We start from the raw sequence: 13,205 nt of genomic DNA, 5'->3' as shown, positions 1-13,205 counted from the left end.
AGCCCTCCATGAAAAGCTCACAACATGTCCTCTTTGTTTTAACCTGTTAATCTAATCTAATCATATGAGAAAAACAATAAATCCCAACCCAGCTGTGTTTGCTGCGTCAGAGAGCGGATTAGAAGGATTTAAAAACAGTGCAATTCACCAAGAACCTGGTTTTTTATCCTTGTGGTAATCTCCTGAAATCTCACTCCAACTCATCGCACCATTTAATGTTTCTAGTGCACTGTGTCTGAAAAACAAGATACAAGACGTTACATCATACAGGCGCACAGCAGCGTCTTATGTAATCTTTGTTGAGAAAGGATGCTTACCACACTGAAAACGTTTGATACTCGATCAGTGATGGTGTCATGAATAGAGTAGTGCATTATAGCACGGTGATCTATCACGGCTCATCGTTTCTGACTAAGGTCCACACAGCATCATCAATAAAGGACCCTTAAAATTCAAACTTCAGGAAACGCTACTGATTTTATTTTATAATTAGAAAAAAACCCCTATAATTTTATAAAGTTCAGGTGCTACTTTGAGAATAAAGTGGTAATGTCAAAAATAAAGTCAGCTCTCATAGATCTAGTAGTTATTACCACACTTTATGTGCTAAAAGTGAAATAATATCCCCATTACTAAGTCTAAAGTATGATTTATCTTAATATATGCAAGGCATTTGGCAGGGGCAATCATGACAAAGTTAGTGAGGCAAGGCTGAGATGGTTTGGACATGCACAGAGGAAAGTTCATGGATATTTTGGGCACAGGATGGTTATTATGGAGCTGCCAGGCAGGATGAAAAGTGAAAGACCACAGATGAGGTCCATGGATGCAGTGAAGAGGGGCATGCAGAGGGTTGGTTGCTAAGGATAAGGTGAATTGGGGGCAGATGATCCACCATTGTGACCCCTAAGAGGAGCAGCTGAAAGAAGAAGACTATTTTGTAGATGTTGCCAATTACTAGCAGGTGTAGTTTGAATCGAAACAACTTTTTTCTAACTTGTTATACTTTATTCTTGAAATGTTACAAAATTTTGACTTCATCCTTATAATAAAAAACCACAAGATAAAAAAGTCCTTTAAATTTAATACTTGTATTATTTTGGCCCTAATTCTCCTAATCCCTCCTAATCCTTCGTAGGTATCTGGGCAGGCAGAAACTTTACGATTACTCTTATTGTAACCTTTTACTGCTTTGTCCATGAACACCATATGCTCGTGTATTACTTTCTACCTCATCATCTGTCAGTTAAAAAAACCTTTCCCTAACTTTTCCCCGCTGTTGTGCATCCTTTTCAGTATTCTTCTCCCAGCACCCAGTCCTCTCCTTCCTGTTTACGCTGATACACACACGCCCATGTTGTGAATGCACGATATTATGTCCATTTACAGCCGTGTTAGTATATTCAGAGATTATTTTGTAAGCTGTTCTAAAACCAAAGTTGTTTTCATTGTTCTAAAACAAAACAAAAAAAGTGTTATTATGGATGCAGCCTTAGTCTCACGAATTTTTTTGGGTTAATCCCTGTGAGTTTAATACTGATGAAACTCATCGCTGTCAAAGAGCCAGTCTGTTCCACTTTCATGCACCGTTGGCCATTTGATATCAGATTTCCCACCTCCTTTTGAACTTGAATTTACATATAAGCTGCACAACAATATTAGTCGCCTCTATCTTAAAAGGAGTCATGTTTTAATTAAGGATTTCAAAATAATCAAAGGCCCTAACTCCAATGACAAGCTCTGCTTTGTAATACACGCAGTTACTGATGACTTGTCCCTGACATTATATGAAGGATTACATCTGATCCTTTTCAATCTTGATGCAATCCCTAGTCCCACCCAGTGTTTTTATTAAGATTAAGCTACAATCTTAAAACATTATGGATGCTTAGACTTGAAGAAAATTGATTTGTTTCTTTTGAGGCTGCTGTTTGTCTCGGCAGGGTTCCCTTCATCATCGACCAGCTATATGCTGTCTTAGCTCTTTTATGCAGTCAACCTCAGGGTTTTTTCTAGGCTCTGAAACGGCCTTTGTGGGGTGACTATACGCAGCAATAAAGCCTGATTGATCTACATACGGTAGAGGCCATAAGTCATAAGAAAAATGTGCATTTTCAGGCTTTTTTCCAACCATTTGATAAAATGCGGCCAATATGCTGATGCAGGGTTAAGTAAATGAAATCCAATGAACAAAACTGGTTTGAATGAGTTCTAAAAGATTGTAAAGCTGTGGACTAGAGGGGACCTGACCCCTGGAATTCAAAAGACACGTTGCTTGTTGAGTGGTTGTTTGATAAAGTGTTATTAAGCTCTTTTAGAGAGGATTTAAATTGCTACTTTTATTCTCAGTCCCTTAATCATTTGGTGCTGGTTGATTTTCCTTTGGGGGCTGGCTAAAAACCTCTGCGGGGGGTGTGCCAAAAATGTCTTTATGCAGGAAAAACCCTCTCACCCATGTACTTTGTTCCTTCAGTGCGGAGCATGGGAGTCTTTTCTTTAGCATCTTTCATCTCTGTTGTTGGAGTGTGTAATTCTGTCATTTGAAGCATGTTTTGCTGAATTAAAAAAAAGAACAAACAAACAATATTCAGTCACTTCAGTCGAAAAAAAAAAAAAAAAGCACGCACAAAAACACAAAACACCAAACAGTAAGAACAAAGCTATACAAAGTAATGCCACCTTCAGGGTTTGAGTCACAGCTGCTTGAAGAATTTGTCACTTCAGTCAAAATTTAGTGGTTGTGTTTATTCTGCAGTGTTCAAAGTGCTCTGCTGTGTTTGATCAAAAAAAGATGCTGTCTTTGAAGAGCAGGCCAGTTGCTGCTTTTTGTCTGGGTTCTTGACACTCCTGATTTCTACACTTTGCTCTTTGCCAGATAAGCAGCATGCAGATCTTTTTTTTCCCCTGCCAGATTAATGCAACAGGTTTATATGAAACATGTATATTTATGATGGCTCACTGCAGGATGCACCTCTGTTTTGAGCTAGATAAGATTTTTAAATGTTTGCTGTAAGCTATGGCTTCTGAAAAAAAAAGATTACTAAAATAATACAAAATCAGACATAAGCAGTTTAGGAAAATGAGGATATGAAGTTTTCAGGAGCTGGTGCTACATGTTCAAGCTACACATTAGGGGATATAGGGTGTATATTGCATTTCATTTTTAAATTTATCTTTAGTTTATGCAGTGCTAGCACTTATCTGCTCTACACTATCTGTAAAACCTCAATCCAGGTAAGGTGTGCAAACTGATCTTAGTTCCAGCAGTCAGTACAGTCATTCACTTGCATTTTTTTTTTTTTGGGAGTGGGGGGAACTAATCCATCTTCAAAACTTTGAAAGGGAAGCCATATTCATTCTCAGATCCCATGAGAAATATTCCCCCTAGTGCTGTAGCTGAGCACGGAGAAATTATTAGCTGATTTTAAGGACTGATAATGGCTCCGCTGTGATTTGGTGGTGCCAGTACGTTGCGGGTATAAAGCAAAGTTGAAACTTTCATTCCGACTACCTGGCCACATGGCAGAAAGAGGAGAATTGAAACAGGAGATATTACTTTTTTTCTCTTTCTTTTTTTTGTTCAGGATGCCTCTTAACTGCATCTGACAGTTGGAAAGGAGACGTGAAGTTCTTTTTTTCCCTTTATAGTATTATTACTCAAATAGCATGTCCTAGCTAAATACAGAGGAGTTTTCAGTTAAGACTTTCAGTTTCCGCCTGGGGGGGTGGAAAAAAAACTTCAGCTTTCCAGAGACCAATCTGTTCCTTCTTCATTCATCACCGGGTCAATGAAGGCTACGTGTTTATTAGTTTGGCTTTTGGTCTGGTCTCTTGTAGAGTGGAAGAGGGTAGAAGATAGACTGCTTGACTCATACTGCTTTGACCGTTTGCAGTAGATGCAGCGACATGGAGTCAGATAAAGGTAGATGAGGATAATCGTTGTAGTCACCATACAGCCGAGCAGCGTTGTGTAGCCAGTGTTGAATAACTCTGCCGTGGGCAGCAGCACCGTCACGTTCACCTCCCGAGTTGCATTCAGTGCCTGTTTAATATCCACAGCTGTGCACACATACAGTCCCGAGTCATTGACCTTGGTTGCTCGGATCTCCAAAGTACCATTAGGAAGCAGGTTAATTAGATTATCATCTATGTTGGCCTTGGTGATGTGCCCCTTGCTTGGGGAGAGCCACGTAAAGGAGAGATCTGTGCTCGTCAGGGATGTTTGGCAGTCTAGACGCATCCTTTCTCCCTCTGAAACCAACACGTTGGAAAGGAGAACTGTTACGGGCTGCAAAACGGGTTTTTCCACAGTGCAGTTGAGGAAGAATCGGTTCTGTTGTAGAAATTGGATGGACGATCGTAGGTCTCCGTTAATGAAGCAGATATGCTCCTCCTTAAAGTCCCTCACTGAGTCATAGCCCCTCAGGTCCCAGTGCCAAAACACGCTGTACATGGAGCAGTCACAGATCAGAGAGTTGTTGTAGAGATACAGGCCCCGCTGCACCAACCTGGGTAAAGCTTTCACATCCTCCCATTGCAGATGGGTCAGTCGGTTGGATGAGAGATCTAACATGCTCAGGAATGGATGAGTGTGATCTTGGATTGAGAAGAAAGGGAAGTCTGTGATTTGGTTGAGGCTGAAATAGACCTTTTTTAAGCTGCTCAGGCCACTCAGTGTGCCGGCCTCCACCCGTGCAATCTTATTATTGAAGAGAAGGAGCTCCTCCAGCCTCCAAAGCCCCTGAAAGTAGTGCTGCTCTACCGCACGAAACTTATTGGAGGACAGGTCAAGGTGCCTGAGACCAGAGACGTTTTGAAAAGTTCCAGGATTCAGGGCTTTGAGTTGATTGTGCGCCATCAGCAGGTTTTCCAGCCTGGACATCCCGTTGAAGCAGCCTGGACTCAGCCAGGAGACATGGTTGTGGCTGAGGTCGAGACTTATTGAGAAAGAGGGCAGGGAGTGAGGTAGCTTGGTAAGTCCGCTGGAGCTACAGCTTACTGCATCGGATATACAGAGGCACACGGAGGGGCAGGTCTCCTCAGTGCTGTGGAGAAAACAGAGCAGCACCAAGAGAAGGCTTGGATTTAGTCCGCAGGTCATGGTTTTTGAATCCTTCAAGGTTTCTAATCCCTCTGGTTCTCCCTGAAAAGATAAGAATCAAATGAGAAACAGGGTGATATATGAGAAGGGTATACTATTTTCAAGTGTTTCAGGCTTTGAGCTGTTCAGCCATACTGGAGCTCTCAGTATCTGTGGTACAGTAGAAGATGAAATGGTTCACTTTAGTGACCATGAATCCTTTTAACTCTATATAAAATATTTGGAATGCTTTGGAATAAGAAATCCTCATGCTGGGATATTTTCAAATGTTTCAACAGTCAGATTCATGCAGACTACTTATTCCTCTATTTAGTGATTATGCCTCTGTAGATCAGCAAAAGGCGATTTTAAATGACAAGAACTTCATCTTTAATGCAAAGGCTCTAGCAAAGATATTGCAAATATGAAATCTTTTCCATAGTCATTCTATTTGCACAGACCCCAAAGTCTTTGAATAATTAGACATTTTTAAATACAAAGACTGTTTTTGACTGCCTTAACCTGAAGACATCACCATGCATGTTTGTTCAGTCTTTATTTTGGACAGAAATCATGTTTAGGTGAGTTGAGATCAGGGCTTCTTTCTCAGTATATTTTATTTTTCAGTTGTGAAGTTCCATTCTGCAGCATTTCACTGATCTTGCGCAAAAAGTCCAACCAAGGTCGTTTTAGAAGCAAGTCTCGCCAGCCGTTATCTTAAAACCCCTCTGGGTACCTATTTTGGAATATTTTTAAAATGTATTAAACTTTCAAAATAGAATCAGTCAGTCAGATCAGATAAAAAACATTTAAAATCAATGCTGAGTTTTACCTAAAAGTATATTTTCTTTAAAAAAATATTTTTTACTTGAACCACAGTTTGTATTACTACAGAAATCGACTATAGTTTTCAGCTATTTTATAAAGTCTCTGTTACACCTCTATACACTTACAGTTATATACTCTTATTGTCTTGATAATTTGTTTTGTTTCTGTTTTTCGAGTCTAATGATGACCTCTTATTTTCCATGTTCACATCTTTTCAATAAACGGCTACACAATAAAAATACTTAGCCCAAACCAAACACTTAAAATCAGTTTCTTAATTTGTCATGAATAACGTGTAAACTGACCAACCATGAACTGCTCAGTTGGCTCGCTTAAACCTAATTCTTTGAAAAAGGAGGACTGTGTATAAAATTGGCTGTAATTTCTAAATGGTTAAGGCAATGTTTTTGCTTACACCCTTGAATTAAAGCTGAAAGTGCAGTGCAATCACATCTTGATTGCTTCATTTAAAATCCATTGAGTGTGCACAGTCTAAATTGTGAAAACTGTGTTCTTGTCCAGCTACACGCGGACCTGTATACACAGTAATCACTGTCTCTAAATGACAATTATTTTTATTGTTTCTTGGCACGTCGATTGTTGTGTGTTATTAACTGAGCATTCAGCAGCTAACAAAGAGGCCAAAGCCAAAACTTTAAAAAAGGCAGACATAAACTGAGATTATCCGCAATCACAGCAGAAAAGTGTCTTTCAGCCTGCGACATAAAGCTTTTTTCAGTTCAATACCTCTGAACTCTAACAACTCATCTATACCAAACTTACAGAAAATAAATGCCAACTAATTTCCCTTTAATCACCAAATTCATAAACTGACTAATCACCACAGCTCTATATAATTAAAAACTTTTCAGCACATTGTGAAAGCATAGTGTGGACATACTTTACCTTCAAAAATGTTTTTAAGTCTTTATGAAATTAAAAGCTCAAAAGGAGAAAAGTTCACACTACTCCCAGACAAGTGAGCAATTTTGTTCACTTAGTTAATCTCATTCTCCCTTCCAAAAAAATAAAATGAAGAAAGGAACACACGGCCAAACCACAAATCCAAAATAAACTGCTTAGCGACAATACGAGACTCCAACTTTCTTTCGTTTTCCCGCTTTCAGAGTTGTATCCCCATCAATGAATACCCACAACATAGCTGTCTAATCCTTATCTCCTTTCGGATCCTCCTCCCGAGGCGCTCGAGGAATAATTCAAGGCTCCCGCCGTTCTCCTCAGCTAACTTTAAGGTCCCCCTAGCAGGCTTTTTCTCCTCTTCCCAAATGAGAGTGCCGCTCGAGAAACATCCTGCGGTGCTTTGCAGTGTATAACAAACAGCATAGAGCTCAGTTAATCTCCCACAATCCCCCCTCCTTCTCCGTGTCATTTAGAGACCAGTCTTGTGTCTCCCTCTCTCATCATTAAGTAATCATGCTGGTGGCTGCCCTCCTCGTTCTCTCTGTCTCTCTTTCTCCATTTTTAACCAATATCAGTTTTCCCACACTGATCTGTTAGTGTGCTAGTAGATTTGTATGATTTTGCTTGCTAACATATTAGCAGAGCCCAGGAGCTTTACACATGAATATTGCATGTGTTATCCGGTAACCTTTCACCAGTAATCCCAGGGGCATGAAACTTGGCTGTGCTCGATGTGTTTTTGTTTTTCTTTGAGTATGTGTGACTGTGTCTTAGTGCTGGTTTTCTTAATGCTGTAAATACACCTGTTTTTTCTGTGAGCTTGGAAACCCTCTTCATCTTTTGGTGTATTTGAAGGCTTTCAGGCTCTTCGGGTCTTTTCCTCACCTGTGTGCTCTGCGTCTATTTGAGTGGTTTTAAGTCGATTGACATTAGCTTCCTCCTGCCCCCGAATATGCACACATTCACTCTTCCTCTAAGTGCCTTATGCAGTACATCCTCTGCTTTCTTTCTGAACTCCAACATTGCTCCGTTCCCATCTCTTGGCTGTGGGTTTGACTGGATATATGCTGTCCATGGTGCTTGGTCATGGTGGTCCTGACAGCTCTGGTTTCTGTCACAGTGAATTAGCTTTGCCTCCCAGCAGCCACCTCCTCTCTGCTAGCCCCAACCCACCACCTCCCTCTGTGCAAGTGCTCGGGGCTTTGACTGACTCCCACTCACTCACTCACTCACTCACTCACTCACTTTGCAGAGGCACATAACCTGATTCCCCACGGATTCAAACTCGCTGGATGGGCTTCACTTCTCAGACGGTGGGGTAATGGAGAAAGATGTCGGTGTCCACAGAAATGTGGATGAGAACGACTAAGGAGGAATGTTAAGTTCAACAAGAGATCGATTTAAAAACCTGCTCCTTAGTTTGTTTGGGGTTTTTTTTTGTTTTTAAAAATGGGTTGAGCATGAAGAAAACACATTTGGCTGTGTTTGTGCTGAAATGAAAAAGCAATGACACAATCTTGTCCCAGGGCTAGTCATCAGCTTGGCTGCAACATGTAAGAAATACATACACCCACACGTGTACATTTGAGATATGTTAGGAATGGATTCTAAACAGGCCCTTCTTGTAGGTGTTATGTTTACGTGGGCTTGTAATGTGGCTCAAATGGCTCTCTTAGTAATTTGTCTATTTGCCTGCAAATTGAACCTTGTCCTACTATAAAGAAAGCCTTAATCTCGATAGCTTTTTAAATATTCACCTTTCATTGATTGTTTTAAGGTGTTATGTAACACTAGCACCGTTTGCTGAATGGGCTGCTGAATGTACTGCTGTAGTGTTAGTCCCCAAGTCCCTGATTATAAGGGGATCACACATGACCTATAAACCAGAGTGTGCATAAGCTGATAATGATTCATGGTTTTGGCATATGAGGCTTTAAATTAGGTTCATGATTGTGCCAGTGTGATGTCACTGGCAGCATTTGGTTTTAGCTTCGGTGTAACTGTGTGGGGAACGTATTCTTTTGCTCAGGCAGGCCCTTGTTTTGCTGCTCTTGATGTGGTTGAACAATTGTGGTACTTTATTATTTTTGATTTTGACTCCCAAGATCAATTCAATCAAAGCACGAGGAGGTAAACAAAAGAAAAAGAGTTGAGCGTCTATGCAGCTTATTCTCCTAAATTGCAAAACAATTATTTTTGCCCTTTTCTGCTGATTGTCTCTCATCATACAGTAAAAGTCTGTGTACTTTTAACAGAATGAGGTCCCCTGGAATGTCACTTTTAGCACCTTCTTCATCTCTTCCACCTTTTTTCCACTTGAGATTGCCTGCAGATCTTTTTGGGAGTCTCTATTTGTCTCTGCATGTTCCGGTGTGCGTCTGTTGTCAGGCTGGTGTCTGTTGCTTCAGCCCGCTGTTCTGTAAAATCCCTAATCTAATCAGTATCTTTGTATCCAGCTGCTTCGCAAATCCTGCCTCCCTCCTTCTCATATATGTGATTGGACTCAGCCAATGCAAAATACGCTTGTCAAGTCAGCCAGGTTCAGAGTGGACCTCAAAGCTTAAACCCTGACCCTGATGCATCCTGCCCCCAGCAGAAAGTGATTTTTTCTCTTTACCATCTGCTGCAGGGAAGGGGGAAAGGGGGAAAAAAAGAAACGCAGTGGTGCACAGCGAAACGTCTGCTCTTATCTTGCCCTTGAGAAACTGCAAAGCTCGCTAAGAGTCGATAATATAAAGCTTTAAATTCTCAGATGTAAGAAGAATATTTTTGTTGAACATTAAAGACATGCGGGGATGTAGAAAAGACTATTTCAGACTTCTTTTGTTATTATACTTCCTCTTACTTAAAAATAATACCTTGGTTCAGAAAAACCTCGCTGAGATTAAACATCTCTTTCAAGAAAAACCTGACAAAGATAGGCAAAAAGAAAGATGAACACAGGTAAACAACATTACACAAACAACACAAAAATAAAACATCTCTCCGAAGGATATGTCACACTGCAGAGCGAAAAACACTCCAGCGTGAGTCCTAAATGAAAAATATGTTAATATCACAAAACATTTGGTGATGTGATTTGAAAAACAAGCTAAAGTGAAGGAAACTCAGGTGAAACAAGTCATGTCAAACTGAGAGTCAATCACTGAATAAATGACTGACATTGTGACATGTTAGGTTGAGACACAAAAGCAGGTTTGACTCTCACATTATTGCGCAGGAAAGTCCGACATGATCTCCCAAGTCCCGCAGATGAAGTGTTTCCACTACCTCTGTGTGCCAGTTGTGAACCTTTGAACCTGAATAGGTGCACCCTTGTTCAGTGTCTTTCAACAGCTTTTTGTTAGCATGGCTGGCAGCCAGGTTCTCAAATATAAATGAGTCAGTGCCTGGGTAAAGATTTGGAGCGTTGCATTTTATTTCTTTTCTTTCCCCGGGCGAATTTGCAGTCTGGATGAGTTCTTTGCTGAAAAGGAGTTGCAGGCAGTATGAGACTGTTTGCTTGTCACGAGGAGCTGCTCAGATGCTCCATATGTTCTGTGTTCACTGTGATTGCAGTGCATTATTCAAGAATATCTTACTCAAAGCTCCCACAACCTGGTGAGTTTTTTTTTTGTTTCACGTTGCATAATCTGAATCACAAACAGCATACTTAGGCACAACATGACTATCTCCACTTTGAAATGTTCTTCATTCATCCAGTCTCTTGCATAAAGTGACTGTAACTGTGAAGAGACAAGCACCCCATCTAGTGGTTTAAGACTTTAACATTCCAGTTACAGTATTTTTGTTATGTTTTCTTATTAGAATTAACACTTCTACAAATTAAATAACATTGATTGAAAGCATTAATCTGTAGCATTTACATGATAACACTGAATAAAACTTGCTAGAAGACACACAGTACTTTAATAATGATGCAGTCAAAGCAGCCTTTATGTATTGGTTCAGTTCTGGATAGTGACTGTCTTGTGTATATTTCGTGCATGTTGCCTGAATCAGCAACAGTTAGCTCAGTTTAATGGTGAAAAATTACTAGCCTTGCCTTGTGGAAACTCACTCATTTAATTCATTTAGCATATTGTTTACTTCATATCCAAGCTGCACATATTAAACGCATGATGGATAACTTGATAAAACAAGGTGGTAATCTAGCCTTGCTGGCTCCCAGTGCTTCCAGCGCTTTTTTTATGCTAAGCTAAATTACTGTGTGCCTGCTTTGGCTCCGTATTTAACAGACAGTTATGAAATTAATATTGATCTTGTTTTAATAGTGCAATTTTGTTGATTGCATTAAAAAAAAAACACTGACAGTTCTGGACATCGTTCGATTTTTAAACCCGCTTGAATCTTGCAGAGCGTGAGGCGGGCGGAAAAGAGAACAAACTTAAATTTGAAAAATTATCCCTCACTGAGGTGAAATCTCACCTCACTGCTTTCATGCTCAGATGTTTGGTGTTTACACGACCGTCGAGTACAAGCGTAACTATCGATTATCATAATAACACGTCTTGATGCGTATCAGTATATGAAGAGCAGACAGAGGGCTCGGGGTGTGAACTGCCCATGTCTCCTCAGCCTCTATTATCTCTGTTGATTGTTAACGGATTTCAATTAGGATTCGCAGGAGTTAATATGATTGCTTGCTGTTTACCCTTTCTTGCTTCCTTCCATGAAAGCCAATTATGCATGAGTAGCAGCGGATGACTACTGGACACTGCTAATAGCTCTGCTTCTCCCTTTGTGTTCACATTACTGAAGGATATGGGTTGTGAAATGAGATCGCTACTGACTACTGTGCTATCAATGATTGTGCTATAAAACATTATGGGCCAGAACATAGTAAATTGTGTGACGTGACTGTGGGGTGGCTGGCTCTCTGCTCATCCTCTGCTCTTTTATCTGTTATCCTCTCATCCCCTTCTTTTTTCCTGTTTCTGTCATCTCTTGTTTCTCTCCTCAGTTTCCATATCTCCGCTTGCCCCCCCTCCTCCCCGCTCTCCTGGCAAACCTTCCTTCTGTTCCATTCCTTCACTTCTTGCCTCATCCCCTCTCATCGTTTATTTCTCGCCTTTCGTTTATCCTCTCAACTTTTATCTCCATACATCAGTTCTTTACACCTTTCCTCTCCGCCTTTCATCTCCAGCCCCTTGGTTATCAACCCAGACAGACAGGACATGAGTCAGGCCTCTAGCCTTTTACCCTTCAATATCACTTATGAGAGATTGACATATCTTAGAAAATCCATTATACCCAAATCAATGAGGATTAACCTACATAATATAGACCTCTCATATAAATCACAGCCATAGAATTAATCATTATCTCATTACTGAGGGAATCCGCTGCCCACTTATCTAAAATGTCTGATTGCATGTATGCGTGTGTTCTCATGCATGACCACTTCTGTTCTGTAATGAATGAGTGAAGTTGAGAAACGCCGGGGCTTCATCAGACCGCAGCTTGTGTTCGCTTATTAAGAAAAGAGATGGCAAGTGGAGAAGTAGAATGTTGCTTCACGTCAGTGAAAGATGGAAACAGCAATGTTTATTTGGAGCAGATTTATCTGACTGCACTCCACAGTTGAGCTAGTGTGATGGATCCTGCGGCCAGCTGTCCGTGCCACCTGAGCCACGCTGCTGATGTCGCCATGTCGCTGCTCTCTGCTCAGACAGACACTGGAGGACATGAAGGGTGATGAGCAGTTAGCAGTTCCATCAAGGCTCTCCGGGGCCATCCGTGGAAAATGAAACCATCTCCGAACAGGTAACTCAATTTAACTCGTGGCCGCCTTCTCTGGAGCTACAAGCACAAATACTTTCCCAGCTGATGAGATGAGGTAACAGAGCATGGCCAGAGTCACTGAGTGCAACAGGAGAGGCCCTCTCCGACCAAATTGCCTGGACATGGTCAAGGTTTTCCACCACTTTTACAGATGGAGAAGTGGAGACTGAAATGTTGAAAGGTTCTGGGTTTTTTTTTCTCCTTCCACTTCAATCGATAAAATGGACTGGCTTTAATCACAGAGCTATTGAGTGCTGAAGCTAGCAGAATAGATAGTTGGTCTTCTGCAACCATTTCCAACTTTGCCCTGGTTCAGAAGTATTTCCGTGCACAGGAGGGAAAATACTGAATTTGGACTTAATTTGTAGCAAAGCAGATGAGGTGTCAAAACTTTAGAAAGGTTCTTTTATTCAGAGTTACTTTGTGCATTTTGCATGGAAATCAATTACTTAAAAAAAAAAAAAAACAAGATGCGAAAAGACAATGAATATGTTATGTGAGTCTGTCTTGTTTTAGGGGTTTGTTTTCAAAAAATACTCACAGAAGGAGAATTAAAAGCACTTATCATGCAGAAAATGGCTCTTAAAACCCA

The 13,205-nt window shown here is 40.6% G+C and overlaps 1 protein-coding gene across 2 annotated transcripts; it reads right to left on the bottom strand.

Annotated features, from left to right (window-relative positions):
• Nucleotides 1–3,289: 3,289 nt before the first annotated feature.
• Nucleotides 3,290–7,333, bottom strand: LOC113013954 (amphoterin-induced protein 3). 2 transcript variants are annotated; one of them, XM_026155211.1, is made up of 2 exons: nt 6,815–7,333; nt 3,290–5,143 (listed from the first exon to the last, which is right to left on the bottom strand). In XM_026155211.1, the coding sequence occupies exon 2, from the start codon at nt 5,099–5,101 to the stop codon at nt 3,740–3,742; it is 1,362 nt and encodes a 453-aa protein (XP_026010996.1). In that variant the 5' UTR covers nt 5,102–5,143; nt 6,815–7,333; the 3' UTR covers nt 3,290–3,739. The 2 variants fall into 2 exon arrangements, with proteins under 2 accessions (XP_026010996.1, XP_026010997.1); XM_026155212.1 differs by having other exon boundaries at nt 7,064–7,333.
• Nucleotides 7,334–13,205: the final 5,872 nt, after the last annotated feature.

Source organism: Astatotilapia calliptera, chromosome 20, assembly GCF_900246225.1.
Source record: "Astatotilapia calliptera chromosome 20, fAstCal1.2, whole genome shotgun sequence".
NCBI lineage: Eukaryota > Metazoa > Chordata > Actinopteri > Cichliformes > Cichlidae > Astatotilapia > Astatotilapia calliptera.
Note: the sequence above shows the minus strand (reverse complement) of the source record. Positions and strands in the feature narration are given on the sequence as shown.